This window comes from Trachemys scripta, chromosome 3, assembly GCF_013100865.1.
Source record: "Trachemys scripta elegans isolate TJP31775 chromosome 3, CAS_Tse_1.0, whole genome shotgun sequence".
Lineage (NCBI taxonomy): Eukaryota > Metazoa > Chordata > Testudines > Emydidae > Trachemys > Trachemys scripta.
This window is the reverse complement of record NC_048300.1, coordinates 156,804,717-156,832,615: the sequence shown is the minus strand read 5'-3', so window position 1 is coordinate 156,832,615 and position 27,899 is coordinate 156,804,717. Positions and strand designations below refer to the sequence as shown.

Genomic DNA, 27,899 nt, shown 5'->3' with positions numbered 1-27,899 from the left:
GGAAGAACATAATAAATTATTCTGCCACCAGATAACCCCTATTTTCTTTGTATCAATTCTTGCATTTAAAGTTTTTCTGCTTTGTCTGTCAGGTGTTATAAGCAGCATGTTTCAAGGGCAATCATATTAGACTTCTTCCCTCCCTGCTTTCCTGTTTCAGCAGATACAAAGTTAGAGAGCATCCTTTTTGTGTGCTAGCTCCAGGACTCTACTACATACACCCTTCCACTGTGCCGTCCAAATGCAGACTGTATTTGGAAGCAGTTAGACTCCTCGGATGTGAGTCTTTGGGTTACAGTAGATATCCTGGGTGGACTCTGTAAGTCTTTGAAAACTGCTAGAATGCTTCCAATCCACCCTGTATATATTAAAATGGAAATAGAATCATAGAATATCAAGGTTGGAAGGGACCTCAGGAGGTCATCTAGTCCAACCCCCTGCTCAAAGCAGGACCAATCCCCAGACAGATTTTTGCCCCAGATCCCTAAATGGCCCCCTCAAGGATTGAACTCACAACTCTGGGTTTAGCAGGCCAATGCTCAAACCACATCATATTAGTTTACTAATTTACATTTTTCCAGTCTTCCAATGAGACAAGTACTTGTAGAATTTGCAGAGATAAACTGATAATCCTCCTAAAAGGAGTTAGATCCTTAAATAATTATGCATCCTTAAATAGTTATGCTAAACAGATAAGATGGAAAGTTTACAGGACAAAGTAACAGGCCATGGTTTAAATAGAGGCATGCTAGTATCAATCTTCATATACATTTGTGAAGAACCACACAATATTTATATAAATCTGAGATTGGCTACAAGTCTATTTTTATTTATATTTTGTTTTGTTGTTATTTATATTCCACAGGGCATCTATGTTGAACATTACTGCCCTCTAATTTAAATATGCTTTGTTAAAAGTAAGCATAAAACTCTCAGACACTAGGCTTGCTATTTAATTAAAATAAAATTAAAATCAAACGCATTTTTAAATATGTAACTCCATTAATTTATGGATAAATATTTCAGTTTACTACAGTTTTAGAAATACTGTATTTTGTCATATGTTATCAAATATATGGAGAAAGTGTGTCTTGTCCCATGCCACCCTAAGGAAAAATATATAATTGAAACAATTTCTTATATCATTGCTGCTATATTATCACATTCTCTAATTATGAGATTTTGTTAACTGAAATCTTGTTTTCTTCTAGCTGACAGCACGATCACTACCTGCTGTACAATCTGATGAGAGACTGCAGCCTTTGCTTAATCACCTCAGGTAACATGAATAAGAAACATAAATTTATTCATCCATAAAGTTAAGAGAATTATATTTGTAATATTCAAACTTCTTCAGATCTGTATTGATGGGTGAAAATGGAAAAACTGAAATAAAATAATTTATTTTCATTTCAATACCATATTGATAGGAAAATGTACAATTTCACAAAGGAAATGTAAACATTTATTTTGAGCAAAGTATGTGATGTTGCCTTTACAAGAACAGCTACAGAAAAAAGTTCCATAGCTGTTACCAAAAACACTTTTTCTCTTGTAGATTCTTTTATATGATTAAATGTAAAATTATTATTCAGATTCTTCATGTACAAAAGTCAGCAAATTCAAAATTATGTCACCCAGAGCATTAACTTATTTTCTGAATTGTATTATCCGGGAAGAACACATCTTGTAATCCATCACTGGTGAATGAGTCCACTGGTGAATGGATTATGGAGGCAGCTCTAAACTGTGAACCAGTAGTATGGCTCTTTGGACTCATCCAGTAACAAGTAGTCAAATGATCCTGCTTCCTGTATAAGGAGAACAGGAGATAGTGTTCCTAACTGAGCTCCTACCTTTTCTTAATTTTCACTCCTAGCTTTTCTTCTTATGTTTTTCATTTTAGCCACAGAATCAGTCCTTGCCTTTTTTAGGTGACTCAGCTACTTTTCTGCCTTGTTTGGAAGGGGTAATTTGTCTCTTGGAGGGAATAGCCACAAGAAGGGGATTCACATAGCCGGTGAAGTGTACGGTTTCTTCTCCCCCCCCCCCCAATATATAGTGCCACAAGAAAGCATGACACTTCATAGACAGAAGTGTGACATTTTATGATGACTTTAAAAATGAATATATTACTGCCATGTACCTTTTATTTATGTGGATATCTGTAAAATGAAATTTTGGCTTTTATTAACATCAGGACAATCAGAAGCTATTTCATATCTTGTTGCGTTTCAATGCAAATTGTATTTGAAAAAGAAGTTAATAATTGTGCATATGTATGTATATAAGGGTTAAATCATATTTGGAAGAAGAGAATTAGAAAACACATCTGTTAAAATGTCTCTATTGTGTGACTAGGACATTGGTGGTATGCTGTAAATTGATATGTGTAATATTTATAGTTCTTCGAGTGGCTGTGAACGTGTACTCCAGTCAGGTGTGTGAGCGCCAAATACGCTGAAGCCACAGAGCTTTTTGTAACAGTACCTGTCTCGGTGATGCACATGCCTTAAGTCTGCTCATGGCCCCTTGTGAGTCTACATAAGGGTGGTACCATCCCTACCCTCCTCACTTCCTTTGCACCACCAATGGCCCGAGTCAGAGTTCCTCAGGTGATTTACCTCATGGTTGTTTTAGACTGTGCAGTCAATGAGTTACTTCTCTGCCTCCTTTTCCTGTTAATAGTTAGGTAATGCTTAGTACACAATAGCTAGTTTATCTTACTGCTTTAATTAGTTTTCAGTGTGAAGCTCTGGTGGCATGCACTCACCTGGCTTTAAGCACGGCTTACCGTGTGAGGTACCTACTCTGCATTGCCTTTTGTGTCTTAGTGAAGGACCTGTTAAAGAGAGGTATCTGCTGTCCTTTCAAGGAAAAGGATGAAGATTTTCAGAGATCTGCACTGTAAGCAATCCCTCATGGAGCAGGTGATGACATCCACCTCAGCCCCTCCCACCTCAACTGCTCTCCCTATTTCTTGGGCTGCTACAGAGGATTCAGTGATTTCTGACAGACCCTGGACTTGGACTCTCCTCTTTGGAGAAAGAAATGACCTGAAAGGGGACCCATAAAAAAGACTGGAGCTAGTTCAGTTTGAAAAAGGACTCTTCTTCTTTGAAGAAGGACACAGAACATCACTGGAACTCCTCAGTCACTCAAGGTGGAGCTGGCAGTTGACCATGTCTCCCCAATATTGTCGCAGGAACATATTGGTACCTTACCATTGATTTTGGTACTGTCTCTGGGACGGACATTGAGTCCAATACCAAGGAACATGGTTCTGGCACCGGCATTATTACCACCAATGACCCCACAGGCTTATGAGACAGCAAAGGATTTGCTTTGTCTCTGTACCCTTGTCTCCCCTGGGGTGCTGGAGTCCTTTGTACTAGAGGCACCTCCTCCTGTTCTTGGCTCATCCAAATCTATGGATCTGGAAGAGACACTCTCAACAGCGCCATTGTCGAGTCCAGCTAAGAAACACTGCAAAGATGTGACTTTGATTCAGTTTTCAGTACTGAAGACTATCTGTGGCTTCAGTATTGTCGCAATCCTTATGCTGGGTACTGACTGTGACTTACATTTTTGCACCAACAACAATGTATTTCTTGGTACCAAGTCCCTCCACATCTTGAGGTGCGTTTGCAGTACTAGCTACTATTTTGGCATCAGCACCAATATTGACCTCTTCTCAATGGGCCACAGATAAATCAGAATGCCAAGTGACCATTTCAGGGCTAGCATCCCTATTCCCTACTAACCATTCGGATGCTGCTTGGCAATTGAGTTCAGATTCTCCCTCCTCTTCACCATCCTTTCTTAGGTGCAGTCGGTCTAGCGCGTCTTTGACCAGCTCCTGAAGGAAAGCATTGGTACCAAGAACAGGACCTTTCATATATCAGAGATAGATCAGCCTGGCCTGGTTCCTACTGGTTGCCTATTCCCTGCATGTTTCCTTAGTGGCCTTTTTGTAACTCTTGGTGTATCTCCCACTCTTCCAGGTCTTGATCACTGGCACACTTGAGCAGAAGGTCACCAGGCTGTTCTCATATCTTGGAGGCCCATGGAGATACTGGTCACCCCGAGAAACCAGTTCTGCAGGATAAACCATTGCCAAAGGAGTGCATTCTACTACAAGAGGACACACTGGCCCCTGTTATTTTGTCGTTGCCCTCACCAGTTAATTCCATTGCCTCAGATTCCTCGTCTCCAGTTTTGGAGGATTTTAAATTTTATCGAGACCTACTGAGGAGGGTATCAGCAGCATTGGGCAGTCAAGCTGAGCTTGTACAAGAGAACATTCTCAAGCTTTTTGGACGTTCTTCAGGTGACAGTCCCTGGGAGGCTAGCTCTCTCTATATATGAGACTATTTTGGAACTGGCAAAGACCTTGTGGCACATGCCAGCCTCCTTAGTGCTGATAGCCAAGTACACAGACCGAAAATATAATGTCCCGATCAAGGCTTTGAGTGCTTTTATTCCCCTTTGCCCCCAACTTCTTCATGGTCACTGCTGCCAGTGAGAAATCACACCAAAGGAGCATCAGATCAAATCCCAAAGAGAGAGTTCAAGTGTTTGACTTATTGAGGAGAAAAAGGCAGCATGTGCATAGCTACCTGGTGGGTGTTGTTATCCAAATATAACTTTGTAAACTGGGGTGCAATGTCCAAGTTTACTGACAAGCTTCCTGAAGAAAGGGAGTAGGTTTCTTGTAGGGGGTAAGGGAGGAGTTTAGAGCTTTCCTTGCAGAACGCCATCTTGTGGCCACATATCGCTCCAGTCAGCACTCTATGTCACAGATGCTTCTTCCAGGATAATGACCCCTGCAATAACAATGAGGAAAACCTTGTGATTACAAAACTCCAGCATAGCCCCTAACATCTAACGAACCATAGATGACCTCTCTTTTGATGGTCAATTTTTCTTCTCTGACAAAACTGATGAAACTTTGCACTCATTTAAAAACTCCCATGCTATGCTCTGTTTGTTGAAGGCCTTTACCCCTGCCCCTGAGAGAGAGCAGTACAAGACCCTGCAACAACAATACTCTCAGCAGCCTGAAAACCCTTTGGGGCAGAATGACTTTTAGGAGGAGGCACAAGTCACAGAGAAGGTGGTCCTTTAGCTCCAACTCAACCAGCCTGCCCTCAGTTGTGGGAAAGCAATATATTTGACATTTTCCTTGGGCATATCAATGCAGTCATCAGCAATCTTTCTGCTATCTCTCATCCTTCTGGGGACAGATTGTTCCACTTCTTCAAAGACTGGGAATCCATAACAACAGACAAGTAGCTCCCAAGCACTATGTGACTGGGATACTATATCCAATTCCTGTCCATCCTCTTCTCCCACCCACTTTCCCTGATCCTTTTCAGGGACCCTCTTCATGAGTCAGTGTTTCTTCAGAAAGTTCAGACTCTGTGTGTCTAATGGTACACTTTCTCCAAGCAGTGTTTGTTAGAGCACTTGCACCCCCACGCCCGCATCACCAAACATTCTAAGTGTGATCCTATATAAGGGGTGCTGTGCCCTCTACTGCCTCAGTTCTTTCCAACCATTGTGTCAGATGGAAGTGAACTGCTCCAGGCTATTTGGATCTGGGTTTTTCTCCATTCTCGTTGTCTTGGTAATTTAGAATAGTTTATAGTTTAATGATAAATGTAGTTAAGTTAGTTAGTAGCTCGATTTCGGGTTATGGCTGAACTGAAGACAAAAAAGAAGCCGGGATTCAAAAGACATGTTTCATGCCCAGCTGTCCTCCTGGCATTGGAAGACCATATTAGGTGCCCGAAGTGCATGGAAGAGGCCACTTTCTATCTGAGTGTTCCATCTGCTGGACTTTCAAGCCTAGAGCTTGCAAGGAGAGGCAGAGCAGATTGCAGCTGCTTCTCCTTAAGGAGGCATTTGAGGCTAAACTTGTGGGTTCCAGGCACTTGTTGGATCCAAAGTCTAAGAGACCAGTCTTGGGTCCAGTGACTTCCTCCAGCAAGTCAAAGCAGCTTAAAGGTCCAAGGATATCAGAACCTTTGTTTGGTCTGCTTCCCGGATTCTGCTACTCAGATTCAGGGCTTCAAAGACACTGTTGATTGAAAAAGTTACTGCTTGCTATGGAACCAAGAACCTCATTGTCTGCTCTAGCTGTATTCATTCTGGAAAAGACGGCAAGGAAGAGCAATGTGAGATCTTATACATCAGGTTTGTGAGATCAGTATGATTCTGACAGGGTCTATGTGTCTCTGAAACTTAGCCCTGTTACAGTTTCAGCTTCAAGGACTTGAGTATTTCATCGGATCCTGTGCCATCCAGGTTTTTGGCTCTGGCTTCAATCTCTGCTTTGGTTCCAGGTCCATCTTTGGATCCAAAGAGGGCTTTTACTTTGGTGGCTGATGTACATCATTTGGCTTCTAAGCGTTCCTCTGCTCTGACTGAGATACAGAGAGCCTGGAGGAAGACACAGGTTTCACCAGTTTCAGAGATCTATGTTGGCTTCACCTGAAAAAAGGAGAAGAGGAGATTTAGTGTTTCTCCTGATTCATCTATACCGCCTCTTCCTAAGACTCCTGCAGGGTCTCCGCAAAGAACTTTCTGTCCATTTATTTTTCTCTCCACTGTCTGGGTCCCAAGCTGTCTCAGGCATGCTTCATCCCAGATTTGAGACCACATCTGTGATTAGAGGAGAAAAGAAAAAGAATAAAGAAACCTTTTTGCTCCCAGTTCTTGCCTCCTTTTTCTCCTCCTCCTGCAATGTTATCAGATTCCAGTTGCTGGGGAGATTGGCAGTTCTGGGCTCCATGGCTTTCCTGAGTGTCACCACTACAGGAAATTTTCAGTTGTCCTCCTTATGAATGGAGAGGTGATGTTTCGTCTGTAAAGGATTTGGCAATGATCAAGTCCTTGGATTTGGTTCCACCGGATCCATCTGCATCTCAAACAGTGGTGCCTGATACTCTGTCTGAAAAGGAAATAGCTCCTCTTTTTGAAAACTGATACAGATTATGATCCAGATCTATCAAGTGAGCATGTTGGAGTGGCTGCTTTTTCTTCCCCTTGTGAGGACACTCTGCAGTTCCACAATCTGGTGGATTGCATGGCATCCATGTTGAACTTATTTACCTTCAGTAGCCATGGAGGAATCCTCTCATCTGATGATCAGCATTTGTGGGGCTATCTTGAAGAGTAGGATGTTATTAATTCTTGCTTAGCTGCACCCTGCTAAGACAGTTTGATCCACTTCTACCTCTTGCCAACCTATTTCCAAGAAGGCAGACAAATTATATCAGATATCCTTGGAAGGTTTTTCATATTTTCACACACACCCTGTATTTAATTTGATGATGATGGCTACTGCCAGTAGCAGGTTGAGATCTGGACAAGCACATTCTACTCCAGCTGCTGGAAAAGGGAAGAAGACTGCTTCTCTAGGGAGAAAGATGTTCTCTTCTTTCTCTCTTGGAATTAAGGTGATTGTGGTGGGGTGGCTGCCCCGCACTGGCAGAAAAGGGATTAAAAGCAGCCCTAGGGAGGCAGCCAATCAGAGAAGTGCTGAAGGGAGCAGCCAAGCAGGGCCAGATAAAAAGGAAGCTGCAGGACAGAGGAGGTCAGTTAACTGCTGGGACCTCAGGAAGGAAGGACTGTGTTTCTGGAGGGCTCAGAGAACTGCCAGAACCCTGGACAGAGCAGTGCTGCAAACACTGGGGAAGCTAGAGAGAGCTCCTGGCTGGCTGCTAGGGCCTGCGGGCTAAGATCCTGAGGTAAGTGAAGAAGAGGGTGCTGGAGCTGCATGGGAAGCAGCCCTGGGATAATGGACTGCAGTTGCCACTAAGGGAAGTGGCTGGATAGAGATTGCAGGTCCCCCAGAAGGGGGGGGAAACAGAGTATGGCACTGCCGGAGGGCAGCGTCACTGAAGAGGACGCCATAGTGCTGGGAGTGGCACAGGTCCTGGAATGAAAGTGACGGCAGTGAGGCACCACCTGAAGAAGGCGTACTACCATACAGAGCTAATTTCCAAAACAACCAATAGGAGGTGCCACAGTGGTGAGTGAACCCCATCACAGTGACAAATTATCAAGCTGTTATGGCCTGGCATCAATTCCACTTATGGAAAAGATGGGAATGTTTGTGCAGAATCTGGCAGATGACAAAAGGAAAATGTGATTCTATTGGAGGGTCAAAATGCGGCAAAGCACGCTCCCAGGGCTTTGTTTGACGCCTCGGACTCTTCTGCCAGACCATTGGCTCTTGCCGTTCAGCTGAGGAGATGTGTGATCAGGGTCCCAGGGAGCCACAGTGAGGTTACTTAATTAGGGCAAACTGCAAAGAATGGGGCAGACAATCCCCAGATCTTTTGGTCATTCCAGTACTTAGATCCACCAAGCTAGCCTCAAAACTGTTTCTGCAATATCTTACTTGTTACCCAGAAGCCAAAACACAGTTCCCTTAAAGCAAGAAAATGATGGATGAGTTGCTGGAAAAGTTGAAGGAGACAAGATCGACGGCCTGCTCTTCGGGCCTGACTTTTATTCTCTGAAGTCACACTCAAATAGAAACGACAATTGGCTTTGTACTTTGGATGTAAGGTGAACTTTGGCCTTCTGTCTGGCTAGGACTGGGCCCTTCAGGTTATCTTCTCAGCTCTCTGTCTTTTATGCTGACAGAAAGAATGCTGACAATTTCTGTGCAAAGAGTTTCCAGATGGATTACTTCCAGCATTACAATGGTGAACAAGGTAGCAAACACCTCTCCTCCATAGAGACTTTCAGCCCATTCAACAAGGGCTCAAAGTACCTCAGTGGCATTTTTGAGGGACATTCCCATTGACATTTGTAGGGCTGCTACTTTGTCCTCTGTCATGTAACTCAATATTAAGCCATCACATCTGTTTCAAGATCTGATTCAGTTTTTGAAAAAGTGATTCTTCAGTCTCTCATTAGGTGGACTCTGAGCCTAATTGCTTGTGAGTCACCTGAGTGGTATACAGATGTGTAACCACGCAAAGAAGTAAAACTTTTCTCCATTGTAACTGTTGTTCTTTGAGATATTGCTCACATGAGTATTTCACAACCCATCCTTTGTACTCTCTGCACTGGAATCTTGAGCCACAAATTCTGGTGTGAAAGAACTGAGGGGGGTTGGGAGCCACTGCCCTCATAGCCATGGAAGGAGCCATGAGAAAGCAGAGGGTATGAGCGCTGCCCCTATTGGTACTGCTACAGAAAGCACTCTGGCATGCTGCGTGCACATATGCCTGAATGAAGTATGCATGTGGTTCATATCTTGATGAACAACTGTTACAGATACAAGTGAATAATTGTTCTGGTGTGATGTTATTTTTTCTCTTTTTTTTCATTAAAACATTTTTGTAGGATCATCAAAAATGCCCATCATGAATATAACTTTATTCCCACTGAACTCAATGGTAAAACTACCATTGACTTTAGTGGGAATTTAGTTACACACTTAGTGCTTTTGAAAATTCCATCCTCTGTGTGAGGAATTATTGGAAAATTTCTGTTTTCACTGCTGACAATTTTTTCCACAATTTTTATGCACAGGAATGGTATCCCTAGCCTCTGTTTGCCAGAAGCTGGGAATAGGTGACAGGGGATGGATCACTTGATGATTGATTACCTGTTCTGTTCATTCCCTCTAAAACACCTGGCATTGGCCACTGTCGGAAGACAGGATACTGGGCTAGGTGGACCTTTGGTCTGATTCAATATGGCCATTCTTATGTTCTTATAAAAATAAGTGTTTTGTGCCATAATATTCAGAGCCATTATCAGCCTCCAGGTTTTCTTTTGGTAATGTGTAAAAGGGAAAGACTTCAAAAACCAAAGGGTCAGCTTTTTAAAATTAGTTGCCGAAACAAGCTACTGAACACTTAGAGCTCCTTCATTTGTTATGCAAATGGACAAACCAGCTAATTTTTTGGTTTTCTCTATATGTTTGCACATTAAATTGTTGGCTTTGCATATGCAGTTTAAAAATAAACTTATCCCAATGAATGAGGGACCATGCCAGAGCTAAGAACATTCCCAATATGATATAGAAGTGTATAAGTAAAACTGTAAAGAAACATTGTCACAGCCATTGAAACCACAAAATATCACATATTTTCTAGTCCCTAAAAAGGCAAAACAAGTTATAGTATAAAACTGGATTTTAGAACTTGAGAATCAGGCTTTGGCAGGGAATAGACAGATGGGTCTAACAGGTGTTTTCCATCATTTATTTCTATGAATCGTGATTCATTTTTTATTTCATCTTGCTCACAAAAATGAAAGGTATTTTAGTTGTAGGCTTCCCTCTTCCTTTATAGTATGAAGTTACTTACAGCAATATTTTATTTTTGGCATATGTCAGACAAATAGAGCTTTATCAGGGGAGCATAAGCTTAGAAATTATCTGAAAAGAATGTACAATTGAAAGTTACACAGCATTGATTGGTTGCTAATGCATTGTGTGTTCGATGGCAACTGTTCATATCTGCTTGTGAATTTTAAATTAGCCAGCCTTCACTTTCAGCACAAATTATTTTTGCTGAAGTTTACATCTATAGAGTTATTTTTTAAACAATTCCTTATTTTAATGCATGGCCCTGTATTTTAATGTGCATGGAATTCATTTTATAATGAGACCATTGTGTACTAAATACTTACTTTATCTACAGCTGAGATGCTGTTTCTTCCCTATTCTACTTTACTGGTGCTTTTTAATGCTGATTGTACAGTAGTGAAATAAGAAATCATTTTAGCTAAAATGTATTTTATTTTGTATGATGTAGGACTGTCTCTTAGAGGTTTATGCACTAAACATTTGCAACACTCACAATTGGCTACAATAAATCTTTAAATGGCTAACATTCTAAGCTACAGTTTTAATGAGAAAAATTGCTGAGCCAACAGGATTGAAGAGGAAGTCATCTTTACATACTATGCTATCATTCTAATATGACCTTACATAACCTGAAGCTTTGCATGTGACTAAACATGTAGATGTTAAATAGAAGTCAAATTTTTGACTCCCAAATTAACTTAACTTTACATTTAGCTTTCTGTGTTCAGTGTGAACACATGGTTTCTTGAAGTTCTTCTATTGTGAATACTTTGTTCGATGGGGCTAATAAAAGCAAAACAAACAAAAACAAAGTCGGTATTGAATTGTGTTGGGCAGTCCCAACAAACCAATACGTTACTGTACACTTAATCTGAACATGTGCAGATATGGATAAAGAACCCTTTTTTTCAAAAGTTTGTAACAGCACATCTTTCCTCTGGGGAAAAAAAAATACTTCCTTACATCTTTCCTCATGAATTCCTTTCCCTCTACTCCATCCAATCAGGATCTCTTCATAGGTTCACATAGGTAAAATGGTGCTCTTAAACCCTTCCAATTCTCCTTGCCACATCCTTTCTCATTCACTGGACAACCTCACCATTCTGCCTGTCACTCAGGCCTGTTACCGTGGCATCATAGACCACTCAGGGCCTCTCACTAGGTCCGCACATCCAGGCTCCGTCTAAACTGTGCAGATTCTTTCTGCATAATATCTCCAAGATATGGCCTTTGGTATCTATATGCACAACTAAAACTCTCATCCAGACCCTGATCATCACACATCTCAATCACTGCATCATCCTTTTCTCTGGCCTTGACAAATGCAAACTTGTCTTGCTCATATCCATTCAGTATGCTACTGCAAAGATGATTTTCCTAGCCAGCTTCTTTGACCACCCTTCTCTTTACATTTCTCCACTGGCTCCCCTTTTTTTGCTGCTTAAAAGTGAAGACAAGTAACTTATGTTTGATGGCCTTTCATGGCCTGTCTCTATCCTACTTAACATTTCTCATTCACTTTTGAAATGTCAATTCTCACTGCTGATCAGCCCATGAGCCAGCCTCCATCACTCACTTGTTAAATTTTCAAACAAGCACCTTCTTGCTTTCTCCCATGTAGCCCCTCACAAGTGGGAGGAGTTGCCTGTAAACATCTGCAAAATGAACTCATTACCCTCCTTCAAATTCCTCCTCAAAACTCTTGTTTTCCATGATGCCTACAATAATTAGGCTACTAATGTGCTAAGGCCACAGCCTATCATGCTGATGAGTGCTGTCTCACTGATTGCTTGTACTTTTCTATTATTCTGTCAGTATCCATCTGTTGTACGGCACCTAGCACAATGGGGTCCTGATCCAAATCTGGATTTGTAAGCACTAAGGTATACTAATACGACTAATAACAAATCCTATAGGTAGATTTGCATGGAGTCTCTTTAACTTCAGTGGGGTTCCGCATGGGTAGCTGGAGTTCAGAAGGGCTTTGTTGACAGGCAAAGCTGTGCAGGCAGATGAGGGTGAATGGAGGATATCAAGCATATGATTAGGCTCTTTAGCCTCCTTGAGAGAGATCCACAAGGAGACTGCAGTTCTCTTGACTAGATCCTGGAAGTGCTTAACTTCATCTGCCAAAAATGGAGGCGGAGGCAGGACAGCTTCATCCGAAGACAAAGACAAAATATTGGCCGTGAGTGAGACTTCTTCATCGGCTCTAGCTTCCTGCTCCTCGAAGGATTCCTCTTGAGGGTCAGGTCTCCTGGGTGGAGCAGGTGATGCAGGTTGCCCTTCTCTATGGTGCTCGACACTATGGAAAATTGTTGGAGATAGGCCACCCAAAGATCCCCATATGGCAAAGGTCATGGTGGACTATATATTGTGCATGCATACGTCAATTGTCAGGGAGGAGCCAGATCCTCCTCTCTCTGCACTGAGGCTGTCAAGCTTTGGAATTTCTTCCAAGAACATGAGTGGGAAATAGACCCCAGCATATTACACTACGTATTCAGTCAATGCAGGACAGCTCAGATAGACTTGTTCGCCACAGAGTTAACAAAAAATGTATCCTCTTCTGCTTCTGGGGTGGACTGTCTCACCAATGGATGTATACAACAAAACATTAAAAAAAATTAATTTAACTGAGAGCTGGATCACATTCACTGTAGCCGTTATAAATAGCAATGATACTGTTTGGGCCAACCACCACTTAAAAGTGATTTAAGCTACACTATGCAACAATAGTTACTCCTATTTATATTACTTTAAGAGTTGTCCCTGTCGAACATAGTGAGGAGGGCTTTAAACTAGGTTTGATGGGGACAGGTGAGTAAAGCCCACAGGTAAGTGGGGAACATAGAGACCTGGGAGATGGGTTGGAAACGAGAGGGAGTGTGGGCTATATTGGCAGAGAGAAAGGAGGGTCAGGACAAAACTGGGAGGAAAGATCAAACCAGTATCTTAGATGCCTATATACAAATGCGAGAAGTATGGGTAATAAGCAGGAAGAACTGGAAGTTCTAATAAATAAATACAACTATGACATTGTTGGCATCACTGAAACTTGGTGGGATAATATACATGATTGGAATGTTGGTGTGGATGGATACAGCTTGCTCAGGAAGGATAGACAGGGGAAAAAGGGAGGAGGTGTTGCCTTATATATTAAAAATGTACACACTTGGACTGAGATGGAGATGGACATAGGAGATGGAAGTGTTGAGAGTCTCTGGGTTAGGCTAAAAGAGGTAAAAAACAAGGATGATGTCATGCTAGGAGTCTACTACAGGCCACCTAACCAGGTAGATGAGGCTTTTTTTAAACAACTAACAAAATCATCCAAAGCCCAAGATTTGGTGGTGATGGGGGACTTCAACTATCCGGATATATGTTGGGAAAATAACACAGCAGGGCACAGACTATCCAACAAATTCTTGGACTGCATTGCAGACAACTTTTTATTTCAGAAGGTTGAAAAAGCTACTAGGGGGGAAGCTGTTCTGGACTTGATATTAACAAATAGGGAGGAACTCGTTGAGAATTTGAAAGTAGAAGGCAGCTTGGGTGAAAGTGATCATGAAATCATATAGTTTGCAATTCTAAGGAAGGGTAGAAGGGAGAACAGCAAAATAGAGACAATGGATTTCAGGAAGGCAGATTTTGGTAAGCTCAGAGAGCTGATAGGTAAGGTCCCATGGGAATCAAGGCTGAGGGGAAAAACAACTGAGGAGAGTGGGCAGTTTTTCAAAGGGACACTATTAAGGGCCAAAAAGCAAGCTATTCTGCTGGTTAGGAAAGATAGAAAATGTGGCAAAAGATCGCCTTGGCTTAACCACGAGATCTTGCATGATCTAAAAAATAAAAAGGAGTCATATAAAAAATGGAAACTAGGACGGATTACAAAGGATGAATATAGGCAAACAACACAGGAATGCAGGGGCAAGATTAGAAAGGCAAAGGCACAAAATGAGCTCAAACTAGCTACGGGAATAAAGGGAAACAAGAAGACTTTTTATCAATACATTAGAAGCAAGAGGAAGACCAAAGACAGGGTAGGCCCACTGCTTAGTGAAGAGGGAGAAACAGTAACAGGAAACTTGGAAATGGCAGAGATGCTTAATGACTTCTTTGTTTCGGTCTTCACCGAGAAGTCTGAAGGAATGCCTAACCTAGTGAATGCTAATGGGAAGGGGGTAGGTTTAGCAGATAAAATAAAAAAAGAACAAGTTAAAAATCACTTAGAAAAGTTAGATGCCTGCAAGTCACCAGGGCCTGATGAAATGCATCCTAGAATACTCAAGGAGCTAATAGAGGAGGTATCTGAGCCTCTAGCTATTATCTTTGGAAAATCATGGGAGGTGGGAGAGATTCCAGAAGACTGGAAAAGGGCAAATATAGTGCCCATCTATAAAAAGGGAAATAAAAACAACCCAGGAAACTACAGACCAGTTAGTTTAACTTCTGTGCCAGGGAAGATAATGGAGCAAGTAATTAAGGAAATCATCTGCAAACACTTGGAAGGTGGTATGGTGATAGGGAACAGCCAGCATGGATTTGTAAAGAACAAATCATGTCAAACCAATCTGATAGCTTTCTTCGATAGGATAATGAGTCTTGTGGATAAGGGAGAAGCTGTGGATGTGGTATACCTAGACTTTAGTAAGGCATTTGATACAGTCTCGCATGATATTCTTATCGATAAACTAGGCAAATGCAATTTAGATGGGGCTACTATAAGGTGGGTGCATAACTGGCTGGATAACCGTACTCAGAGAGTTGTTATTAATGGTTCCCAATCCTGCTGGAAAGGCATAATGAGTGGGGTTCCGCAGGGGTCTGTTTTGGGACCGGCTCTGTTCAATATCTTCATTAACGACTTAGGTATTGGCATAGAAAGTACGCTTATTAAGTTTGCGGATGATACCAAACTGGGAGGGATTGCAACTGCTTTGGAGGAAGTATTCAAAATGATCTGGACAAATTGGAGAAATGGTCTGAGTTAAACAGGATGAAGTTTAACAAAGACAAATGCAAAGTGCTCCACTTAGGAAGGAAAAATCAGTTTCACACATACAGACTAGGAAGACACTGTCTAGGAAGGAGTACGGCAGAAAGGGGTCTAGGAGTTATAGTGGACCACACGCTAAATATGAGTCAACAGTGTGATGCTGTTGCAAAAAAAGCAAACGTGATTCTGGGATGTGTTAACAGGTGTGTTGTGAGCAAGACACAAGAAGTCATTCATCCACTCTACTCTGCTCTGGTTAGGCCTCAGCTGGAGTATTGTGTCCAGTTCTGGGCACCGCATTTCAAGAAAGATGTGGAGAAATTGGAAAGGGTCCAGAGAAGAGCAACAAGAATGATTAAAGGTCTTGAGAACATGACCTGTAAAGGAAGGCTGAAAGAATTGGGTTTGTTTAGTTTGGAAAAAAGAAGACTGAGAGGGGACATGATAGCAGTTTTCGGGTATCTAAAAGGGTGTCATAAGGAGGAGGGAGAAAACTTGTTCACCTTAGCCTCTAAGGATAGAACAAGAAGCAATGGGCTTAAACTTCAGCAAGGGAGGTCTAGGTTGGACATTAGGAAAAAGTTCCTAACTGTCAGGGTGGTTAAACACTGGAATAAATTGCCTAGGGAGGTTGTGAAATCTCCATCTCTGGAGATATTTAAGAGTAGGTTAGATAAATGTCTATCAGGGATGGTCTAGACAGTATTTGGTCCTGCCATGCGGGCAGGGGACTGGACTCGATGACCTCTCGAGGTCCCTTCCAGTCCTAGAATCTATGAATCTATGAATATCAGGAAAATACAGAGAAATGAACATTATATGATTCATTTTTCTTTTTTAAATAACCTACAGAAATTGGAACACAACTGTGTGACTTGGATTATTGCTGCAGGCACCCAGTACTTTCAAAAAATTAGGAAAAAAACAACAACTGATTGAGTTGCAATCAAAGATTTTGAGTGCAATGTACAGATCAAATCTAATATCTGTATATTTAATACAGTGTGTAAAAAGATGAAAAATGTATTAGCAAAAAAGTAAGGTGGTCCTGCTAGAAATCCAATTAAATTAAATCAACTCAGTATTTGAGCAAAACAAGCTGAGAGGAGTGCATAATTAATTGCTTCCTTGCTGGGCTAAAGTTTTCCCATAACACTGCCTTACACACTCATCCCAATCTACACAGCAAATACCCAATGGAAATAAAGAAATGTAAATCTCAAGGCTAATGCGTTCAAACTAGGGCTGTCAAGCGATTAAAAAAATTAATCACGATTAATCACGTGATTAAAAAAGTTAATTGCAATTAATCGCACGATTAAACAATAATAGAATACCATTTATTTAAATATTTTTGGATGTTTTCTACATTTTCAAATATATTGATTTTAATTACAACACAGAATGCAAAGTGTACTGTATTTACTTTTGATTACAAATATTTGCACTTTAAAAAACAAAAGAAATAGTATTTTTCAATTCACCTACTACGAGTACTGTAGTGCAATCTCTTTATCATGAAAGTTGAACTTACAAATGTGGAATTATGTACAATAAAAACCTGCATTTAAAAATAAAACAATGTAAAACTTTGGAACCTACAAGTCCGTGTTCAGGCAATCGCTCAGACAAACAAGTTTGTTTACATTTGCAGAAGATAATGCCCGCTTCTTGTTTACAGTGTCAAAAGTGGGACCATATGGTCCAGCTGCCTTAGGCCCCCAAAGCAGTCTCACCAGTAGTTTTCTTGTAACTTTACTGGTACAGGGTTATTCCTGAGTCACCTACTTATGTCAACCCTTCTTTAGGCTTAAAGCCTAATGTGGCTAAGGTAACATCTTACAGGCCTCAGCCCGTAGGCCTTGCTTTATAGCCTTACTTTGTTTATATGCCAAATACACACTCTTCACTCATAAATATTTGTCAACCTTATACCCCTGTAATACTATCCTACTTATTTCTATACCTATACCTACAACTTAAATCTGTTTATCACACATTGATTACATATGAATTAACCACAACAATAAATAACACAATAAAATGATTATATAAGGTGATTAGCTACAGCCTTCAAATGCCTCTGTATCATTTTCTGCCTAAAAAAAAAATGATGACACTGCTGGTGTGCTGAGATTACTGGCTACTGTACTGACCAATATTGTCTCATTGTTTCCTTGTACTCCTCCATCGGTCTGTTTTTTATCCATCTGTTGTCTCTTGTCTTATACTTAGATTATAAGATCTTTGGGGCAGGGACTGGTTTTTTGTTTTGTGATTGTACAGCACCTAGGACAGTAGAGTTCTGGTCTATGACTAAAGCTGCTAAACACTACAGTAATACAAATAATTGATGACAATAGTAAAATACCACTCAACCAGTTTTCGTTGTCTATCTGTTGTCTGGGAATAGAGAGTAGGTTTTCCAAAAATGACAGTAACCCCAAGAAGTTTGACCAATTCTCTAGTGTCTGCCAAAAAGAAGACTAAAGAAGTAAACAAGGGTTTGTTTTAACTGTGATTTAAACATAAAGAGTACATTGTACTACAGTAAAGTCATCTCTCAATTGCATGTTTTATACAAAATAAAATATTGCAAGTACCTGAGAATAAATAGTAACATCCAACATTGTCTCTTAGCCATATCCATTCTCTTTGGAGTTAATCACTGAGTGCTTGATGATATTTACAGCACTAATTTTTGTCAGAAGTTGTCTCTCTGAACCAGCATTCCACAAAATGTTTTATTCTTATGCAATATTTGCAGCTTCATTGAGTTTAAATCCGATGCTTGCAAATTAAGTTCAACAAAACTTTACACAAATTCTACTTCTTTTCTTACTTTTTATATCCTCTGTCTCACAGCTGAAAAAAATCTTGTTTTCAAAGATCAAAAATTACTGAATGCATGTAGAATCCTCACCTTAACTCTCAGTTCTTCTAAATACACAATCATGGTTTTAATAGATTGGTTCCTAGTGGGTATTCTGTAACATCTCTCAGTACAAATGTTCTCATCTTTCTCTGTTAAATTCAAAACTGCATACAATCATTCTCTCAATAGCCCCCAAAAGATTTGTCTTTAAGTGTCCAATGGAGTGCCAAAAATCCTTACATTCCTAGTGAAGCCTGGATTTTTAAAAATATTTTTCTAGTTCTGTCATGTAACTTAGTGTTTTTAACTGTTTGGGATTTTTTAGAATTTGACAGCATCCATAGAAAAGCAATTGGGACAGTGAGCTACTGGCTGAACCTATCGCTCCGTATGTGTGAGCTATCCCTGTTGCCAACTGTGCTGGGGACCCTACCACATAAGTAGAGAAAAAAGTTGAATTTTATCATCATTGCTCTTCTCTTCTGCCCTGCAATCAGACTAGGCTGATAACCCCACACACCCTCCCCAAAGGAGCATGCATTTGAGATTACTCAAGTGTTTCAGAATACTGCTCCAGATGCTTACATTTAGTTTACCACAACTTTGGTACTCTTGGTATTATTTTCAATACTTTTAATTAGTTTTTAGTGACTGTTCCCTTTTTTTTTAGGATGTATTCACCAGGGTGTCTCAACACTTTCAAACTCAGCACCAATATCTAAAGATTGAAGACCTTCCCCCCCAAAAATAAAGCAACAACAAAAAAAATTCTGTATTGTCTTGATTTTAGTGTTATTTTTAATTTGGTTTACAAAACAACATGTAGATAACTATCAGAATGATTTTTTTCTTGTCTGTGGTTTACATGTAAAGTTCTCAGTTCCTAAATTTAATTTGCTACAAAAGTAGCAAGGCCATCTATTCCTGCATTTATGAACATTTATTTTTTTAACTAACTAGTCTAAATAACTTATTTCCTTTTTTCTTTCAGCCATTCCTATGTTGGCCCAGATTACAGCATACAAAAAAATATTGGGAAAATTTCATTAGAACACATTGATGCTGTAAGTACTTTGTGCTCATCATTTGGTTGCTATAAACTCATTGTTGCCTTTCACATGTATTTTTAAAAACAATTAACAGTTCATCCCACCACCTCATAGGGTATGACTGGCCTTTCTTAAAAAATTCTTTATTCTCCCTATCCATAAAAGCTGTGACTAAACTGTCTGCTTTGTTTCTTCAGTAATAGTTCTCAAACTGTATTTTGAGGACCAGTTCAACAAAATTGTGTCACATAAAAGCTAAAATGCAGCAAAGTTAACCTGAAGTGCAACCTGTGAGAAATTAGAGTGGGACTATTTGTGAGTTGGTGTTAATTTTTTAATTTTACCTCCCGTTGTTTTTCTTATTCATTTTATGGTCTCTTTTGTCTGCATAATTGGTCAGTTTTCCTGTTTTGGATTTTTTCCCCCCAAATAATAAATAAAATATTTTTTAAAATATGGATCTATGAAAGTTTATTGTAAAACCTCAATAATTGGCAGAGGGTATCAGGAACAAGTGGGGGCAAGTGGCAGGAAATTTGGAATTTTGCCTAAATGCTACATCAGAAAAATGAATCTTAGGTAGAGAGTTTCAGCATTAGAATTAAATGCACCTCCAAAACCAAGATTATTGACATTCCCCCTTTTCATCCAACCGGTTTGAAACACCTGAGTATGAAGACTGCAATATATCACCTTTTTCAAATTGGGTAATTGATCTCCCACAGAACAAGAAAACTTAGGCTTCTACTCCATTCTCTTCTCAGTGCCCTAGGATTTCAAAGACAAAGGAAAGCTTTATCAGAGGTCCTTGAACAGATTCCTCCAGAAGCCATGGTTCAGGATGGAAACCCTAAATTCCACCATAGCAGCAATTCCAAAGGAAACTTTTTCTGTCATTAATTTATCTGTAGAACATTTATCTACACATTGTTCTATGAAGATACCAGATTCACATACAAAATATGATGTTACCGGTATGCTGCTTTTACTTTTTGGACTACTTGTCTCTCTAAGGATGTTAACTAAAGTGCTAGTAAACATTGTATTTTCCTCTGGAAGAAAAGCAAAACAACCTGCTCATCAGAGCACTGCTCCTGGAAATGGCCCACAAAACAGCCATCACTTAGTCCAGAATGAATGGAGAGTTGAGTCCTGAGTTGCACACCTGTCAACAGACCTTTCTGCATCCAGAACCCTGCAGAGAAACCAAAGTCTTATTCCAGAGTAATAATTCCCCTGGCCAAAAATATGATTGTCGTTGTTTTTTACTGTTCACGATTCGTTCCTGAATGGACAGACAGATGCGCGCACACACAAGAGAGACAAGTATTCCCACATTGCCTAAGGAGGTCCTGATTCTTGTATCTAAGGGATGGTCCACACTACAGCTGGAAGTCGACCTAAGTCACGTTGCTTCAGTCGATGTAACTTAGATCGGCTTACAGCAGGGTCTACACCATGCTGTGTCAATGGGAAACGCTCTCCCACCAACTTACCTTACTCTTCTCGGTGAGCTGAAGTACCGAAGTCGACGGAAGAGTGCTCTGCCATCGACTTAGCGGGTCTTCCCCAGACCCACTAAATCTACACCTCTGATTGATTACAGCAGTGCCTATCTAGCCGTAAGTATAGACATGGCCTAATTCAGGCAGCAACCACTCAGCTATGCATTCTCTACACAAGGATCTGCTCCTGAGGACAAAACTGAACCCAACCACAGAAAAAGTTAAACAAATTACATGATATCTGAGCGGTATCAATTGAAATAAGATAATCAGATGTGTTTATAATACACTTTCTCAAAGCTAAAAGAAAGTATTCTAGAAATGGGGCATCTTCAAGGGGCTAATCTATGTTTGTAGGACATAGTGTAAGTAGTAGGAATGGATCCAGTTAATGCAAAGGCAAAACAATTTTTTTCCAGAGTTCCTACAGAAAAGTTTTAAAATGGGCCTAAAACTTACCGCTGTAAAATTCAAGTGGTAGTCTTTTCTCACTAGAGACAGCAAGCTGATACAGGATTGTCCTCTTATCTAGATGCAAGAAAATTTCTTACAGCTGCAGTACTTCTCAAATCCACATGAATGAGGAAAACTCCCTCCTGGGAAATAAATTTTGTATTAAATGCCTTCCCTAAGTGTTTCTTTGATCCCTTGTCACAAGTGCCCATAGATTTTCTGTCTTGCAGCAGTACTGCAACCCTCATGAAGGGAAAATTGTGCTAAGCGTTAACACAACCTTTATTCCCAAGATAAAACCTTGTTAGAAGAAATTATTTTATTTCCACCTTTTTTGCCCACCTGCAAAAACCTCCAACTCTGGCATACTCTTGATGTAAGAAGTACTGTACAAATCAACACTGAATGCAGTATCCAGTTCAGGAAAGCTCTAGCTCTGTTGGACTAAAACCCCCATCATAAATTAAAAATAAAAAAACCACCCTACATCTACTGCTAAGGCTTCAGTTACTAAAGTAGTTTCAGAAGCTTTCAGAGAGACAGTTTTTTCCCCCTTGAACTGTTGTGCTCTTTCATTCAGAGCCATGAAAGTTTCATGACCTGAAGGATTATACCAACATACAAAGAGAGATGTAGGGCAGCAACCTGGTCATGTTTCTGCACACTTTTACTATGTGTTACAAGTTAAATGTGCAGATCATCTCAGTCTTTGTCATGGGAGGAAAGGATTTACATCCTATACTCACCCAGTAACTGATATATTTATTTTAAAAGATCTTTCTTCTCCCTCAGTCTCTCTGACCCCTCTTCCTGGTGACACACTGCTATTGAACAACCCATTGTAATGGATTTGTGGGCAGGGGGAGGGATAGCTCAGTGGTTTCAGCATTAGCCTGCTAAACCTAGGGTTGTGAGCTCAATCCTTGAGGGGGCCATTTAGGGATCTGGGGCAAAAAAACCCAAACAAAACTGTCAGGGACAGTACTTGGTCCTGCTAGTGAAGGCAGGGGACTGGACTCAATGACCTTTCAAGGTCCCTTCCAGTTCTATGAGATAGGTATATCTTCATATATTATTATTATTATTATTTTTTCCCTGCAAAGGAGAATAAGAACATTTTTTATCTTACCTGAAAATTTCCTTTCTTCTAGCAGGAAAGTCCCTAGATCCAACCCACCTGTCACAAGGTTATATTTCTGGGGAATGCTAGACAATGTTGGCACAAGAATAAATGGGTGTAAACTACCCATGAATAAATTCAATCTGGAAATTAGAAGAAGGGCTCTAACCATCAAAGGATTGAAGTTCTAAAAGAGCTTCCCAATAGAAGTTGTGGGGGCAAATTTAATTAGTTTTAAGAGAAAGCTGGACAAATTTATGAGTGTGATTGTATGGTGGGTTTTTGATGGTGGGAGCCAGAAGGCTGCCTTCTGGTTTATGTCTGATGTTCTTGTAATCTCATGCTTCAGGGCTTCAGCTGGCCATCTGCAATAATCATGGAGGGATTCTGTGTGTAGTTTTTTGTCCTCTTCCTTTGAAGAATCAGAGATGGCCACATTGGAAGATGTGATACTGGGCAGGAAGGGCCAGTGCTTTAGGTGGTACTGAGCATTCTCTCTCGCTCAGGTGCTTTGCTGGATTATGGTTGCTCACATGCTCAGGGTCTAACTGATTCCTATGTGTGGTGTCAGGAAGGAAATTTACCCCAGGTAAAATCAGATTGGCGGTGATCATGTGGGTTTTTTTGTCTTCTTCTGTAGCATGGGATGCATGTCGCTTGCTGGAAATATGTGGGTATATTGCATGTAATCAATTCTCTACCATTGCAGGGTCCTCGTGTATTCGAGCACCTGTTATCTGTCTGTGGCACATAGTAGTTTAGTTTCCTGTGGGCTTGTAATACTTTCATCTAATTTCAGTTATTGGGTTTAGTGTGCTGGTGCTGAGTGATGGTAGCTTGTGTTAACAGGAGGTCAGACTAGATGACCTGGTGCTCTCTTCTGGCCTTAGATTCTGTGACTCTTTGATGCTTAAACTGTCATACACTCCTTCATTTGCTTTGGGGTACAATCCTCCAAGGAGCTACAAGCAGGCATAAGACCCATTGTAATGATTCTGCAGGGTTTTTTTCTGTAAGAAAGAAAATTATCAAATACACTTTTGTTACCTAGTAGCTTTCCACTTGTGTTACTCTATTTTTGTTTTTGTCCTTGGAGGACTTATTAGATTTAAAGGATCAAGGACATATTTGAATGATCTGCAATCCAGTGCATTTTATTTCCCACAGCCATCGGTCTTTCCAAGTGGAGTTAGTTAGTAATCCCAATAAACATATATCCTACCAGTTAAATGGCCAGTCTGTCTTACATACATATTTTCTTATTCTTGCAGCTTTCTGTTAAATCGTTTCCTCTTTGCATGAGACAGTTGCACAAAGCCCTGCGTGATAACCACCATCTCCGTCACGGAGGCCGTATGCAATATGGACTATTCTTAAAGGGCATTGGCTTAACACTGGAACAAGCTTTGCAATTCTGGAAGTCTGAATTTATTAAAGGAAAAGTGGATGCAGACAAGGTAAGTTTTAAAAACAGGGCTAAATATCAAAATGCAAGGATTTCTTAATAATATATATATATTTTAAATAATGGAGCTATCCTATCTCCTAGAACTGGAAGGGACCTTGAAAGGTCATCAAGTCCAGCCCCCTGCCTTTACTAGTAGGACTAAGTACTGATTTTGCCCCAGATCCCTAGGTGGCCCCCTCAAGGATTGAACTCATAAGCCTGGGTTTAGCAGGCCAGTGCTCAAACCACTGAGCTATCCCTCCCTCCTCTGTGCTTCATATCACACTTCATTATTAACTGGAAACTATTTTACTAAACATTAGTGTAAAAGCTAGGATAACGCACCTTTATAAGTCCTTTTCTCTTTTTGGGTACAATTTTGCTTTTTAACAGAATGTCGTTCTTTGTTTGTCTCAACCATTGCAATGAGGCATGGGAAAAGAGAGGCAATTCCAAGGAAAGCCATGTTCTAAACCAAATAGAGCTTTATAGGTTAGAACTGGCATGTTGTATTGCACCACTAAGCAGCTGGAAAGCCAATGAAGTTCAGGAAATGAAATGGCAGGAAAGTTGCCATATTTTGTACTAGCTGAAACTTTGTAATAGTCATTATTATTATTTGTATTCTCATAATGCCTAAGAGTCTTAGTCATAGGCCAAGACCCCAAAGGGCCTAGCTGCTGCTAAGTGTTTTCTAGGTGTTTCTATGACAGGTTTAAGTAGGATAACATGCTAGTTTTGTGGATATTTTCAGAAAGCTGCCTCATGAGGGGCAGCATGGGAGAAAGCATGAAGGAATGCTTGTTTGAAAACTTAGTAAGTGGGTGAGGGAGGCTGGCATCATGGGGCTATCATTGGGAGTTGACATTCTGATAGTGAATAAGAAATAAGTAGGATGAGGTAGAGCCTTATAAGTGACGACAGATAACATAAATATCATGCAATAGAGAAGGGGGAGCCAGTGGAACACAAGAACATAAGAATGGCCATTGTGGGTCTGGCCATGGTCCATCTAGCCCAGTATCCTGTCTTCTGACAGTGGTCAATGCTAGGTACTTCAGAGGGATTGAACAGAACAAGCAATCAAGTGATCCATCCCCTATCATCCACTCCAAGCTTCTGGCAATCAGAGGCCAGGAACACCCAGAGCATGGAGTTGCATCCCTGATGATCTTGGCTAATAGCCATTGATGGACCTATCCTTCATGAACTTATCTAATTCTTTTTTGAACCCCATTATAGTTTTGGCCTTCAGACCATCCCCTGACAACAAGTTCCACAGGTTGACTTTACATTGTGTGAAGAAGTATTTCCTTTTATTTGTTTTAAATATGCTGGCTACTAATGTTATTGGTTCTTGTGTAATTTGAAGGATTAAATAACACTTCCTTATCCACTCACTCCACAGAATTCACGATGTTATAGTCTATTATATCCCCTCTATATCATCTCTTTTCCAAGTTGAAAAGATCCAGTCTTTTTAATCTCTCTTCAGACGGAAGGTGATCCATTCTCCTAATTATTTTTTTTTTGCTCTTCATAGACTCATAGACTCATAGACTTTAAGGTCAGAAGGGACCATTATGATCATCTGGTCTGACCCCCTGCATGCTGCAGGCCACAAAACCGTCCCTACCCCTTCCCTGGACTCTGCTGTTGAAGTCCCCAATCCTGTTTTAGGTGGCTTCAATCGGCAGAAACCCTCCTGCTAGAGATCCCTGCTCCATGCTGCAGAGGAAGGCGAAAAACCTCCAGAGGCTCAGCCAATCTGCCCTGGAGGAAAATTCCTTCCCGACCCCAAATATGGCGATCAGTAAGACCCCGAGCATATAGGCAAGAGTCTCCAGCCTGACCCCTGTCAGCCATTGTACAATTTACCTACCATTGCTTGGTTTTCCTCGACTACTATGTTTTACCATTAAACCATTCCCTCCATAAATTTATCTAACTTAATCTTAAAACCAGACAGGTCCGTCGCCCCCACCGTTTCCCTCGGAAGGCCGTTCCAATATTTCACCCCTCTGACGGTCAGAAACCTTCGTCTAATTTCAAGCCTGAACTTCCCCACGGCCAGTTTATATCCATTCGTTCTCGTATCCACATTAGTACTTAGCTGGAATAATTCTTCTCCCTCCCTCGTATTAATCCCTCTAATATATTTAAAGATAGCAATCATATCCCCCCTCAGCCTTCGCTTTGTCAGACTAAACAACCCAAGCTCCTCTAGTCTCTTTTCATACGACAGGTTTTCCATTCCTCTGATCATCCTAATGGCCCTTCTCTGCACCCGTTCCAGTTTGAGTTCATCTTTTTTAAACATGGGAGACCAGAACTGCACACAGTACTCCAAATGAGGTCTCACCAGCGCCTTGTACAACGGAAGCAGGACCTCCTTATCCCTACTAGATATACCTCGCCTAATGCATCCCAAGACAGCATTGGCTTTTTTCACCGCCACGTCGCATTGTCGACTCATAGTCATCCTGCGGTCTACGAGGACCCCTAGGTCCTTCTCCTCTTCCGTTACTTCTAACCAATGTGTCCCCATCTTGTAACTAAAATTTTTGTTAGTCATCCCCAAATGCATCACCTTACACTTTTTACTATTAAATTTCATCCTATTTCTGATACTCCAATTCACAAGCTCATTCAAGTCTCCCTGCAGGATATCCCTATCCTCCTCCGAATTTACAACGCCTCCCACCTTCGTATCATCCGCAAACTTTATCAGCCCACTCCTGCAATCGGTTCCGAGGTCAGTTATAAATAGATTAAATAAAATGGGTCCCAAAACCGAACCTTGAGGCACTCCACTAGTAACCTCCCTCCAACCTGACAGTTCACCCTTTAATACGACCCGCTGCATTCTCCCCATTAACCAATTCCTTATCCACCTCTGGATTTTCATATCGATCCCCATGTTTTTCAGTTTAACCAATAATTCCTCATGGGGTATAGTATCAAACGCTTTACTGAAATCCAGGTATATCAGGTCCACCGCATTTCCCTTATCTAATAAATCCGTTACTTTCTCAAAGAAGGAGATCAGATTCGTTTGGCACGATCTGCCCTTCGTAAAACCATGTTGTAATTTATCGCAATTGCCACTAACCTCCAGGTCCTCAACTAGTTTCTCTTTCAGAATTTTCTCTAACACCTTGCACACTACGGATGTTAAACTAACAGGCCTGTAGTTACCCGGATCACTTTTTTTCCCTTTCTTGAAAATAGGAACCACATTAGCTATTCTCCAGTCTAACGGGACCACCCCCGAGTTTACAGATTCATTAAATATTATCGCTAACGGGCCTGCTATTTCCCGCGCCAATTCCTTCAATATTCTCGGATGAAGATCGTCCGGTCCTCCCGACTTAGCCCCATTAAGGCATTCAAGTTTTGTTTCTACCTCGGATACGGTAATCCCCCATCCTGAATGCCCCTCTGTAGTGGTGCTAGTATCCCTAATACCTTCATTGGCCTCATTGAACACCGATGCAAAATATTCATTGAGATATTGCGCCATGCCTAGATTGTCTTTAATCTCTTCTCCGGCAATAGTCTTCAGCGGTCCCACTTCTTCTTTCTTTGCTTTCTTCCTATTTATGTGGCTGTAAAACCTCTTACTATTGCTTTTAATTCCCCTCGCTAGGTCCAACTCTACTCGGCCTTTGCCCTTTCTCACTCTATTTCTACATTCTCTGACTTCGCTAAGGTAAGTTTCTTTACTAATCCCTCCCCTCTTCCACTCTTTGTACGCTTTCTGTTTTTTCCTAATCGCCCCTTTGAGTCGGTCGCTCATCCAGCTCGGTCTAAATCTCCTGCTTTGTAATCTTTTTCCCTTTTTTGGAATGCAGGCCTCCGACAGCTCGTGCATCTTTAACTTGAAGTAATCCCAGGCTTCTTCTGCCTTTAGATCCATTAATACGTTTGTCCAATCCACTTCCCTTACCAGTCCCCTTAATTTGTTAAAATTGGCCTTTTTAAAATTATAAACCCTAGTCTTTGACTTAATTCTGTTACTCCTCCCATGTATTTTAAACCGAATTAGCTCATGATCACTGGAGCCCAAATTGTCCCCCACTACCACTTCCTCAACGAGGTCCTCACTA

The 27,899-nt window shown here is 40.8% G+C and overlaps 1 protein-coding gene across 1 annotated transcript in view; it reads left to right on the top strand.

Annotated features, from left to right (window-relative positions):
- Positions 1-27,899, top strand: part of PRIM2 (DNA primase subunit 2) — a 276,288-nt gene that overhangs the window by 166,235 nt on the left and 82,154 nt on the right. The window contains exons 9-11 of the mRNA XM_034766895.1: positions 1,212-1,279; positions 19,208-19,280; positions 23,615-23,800. Coding sequence (XP_034622786.1) covers positions 1,212-1,279; positions 19,208-19,280; positions 23,615-23,800 — 327 coding nt within the window. The remainder of the gene's footprint in view (positions 1-1,211; positions 1,280-19,207; positions 19,281-23,614; positions 23,801-27,899) is intronic.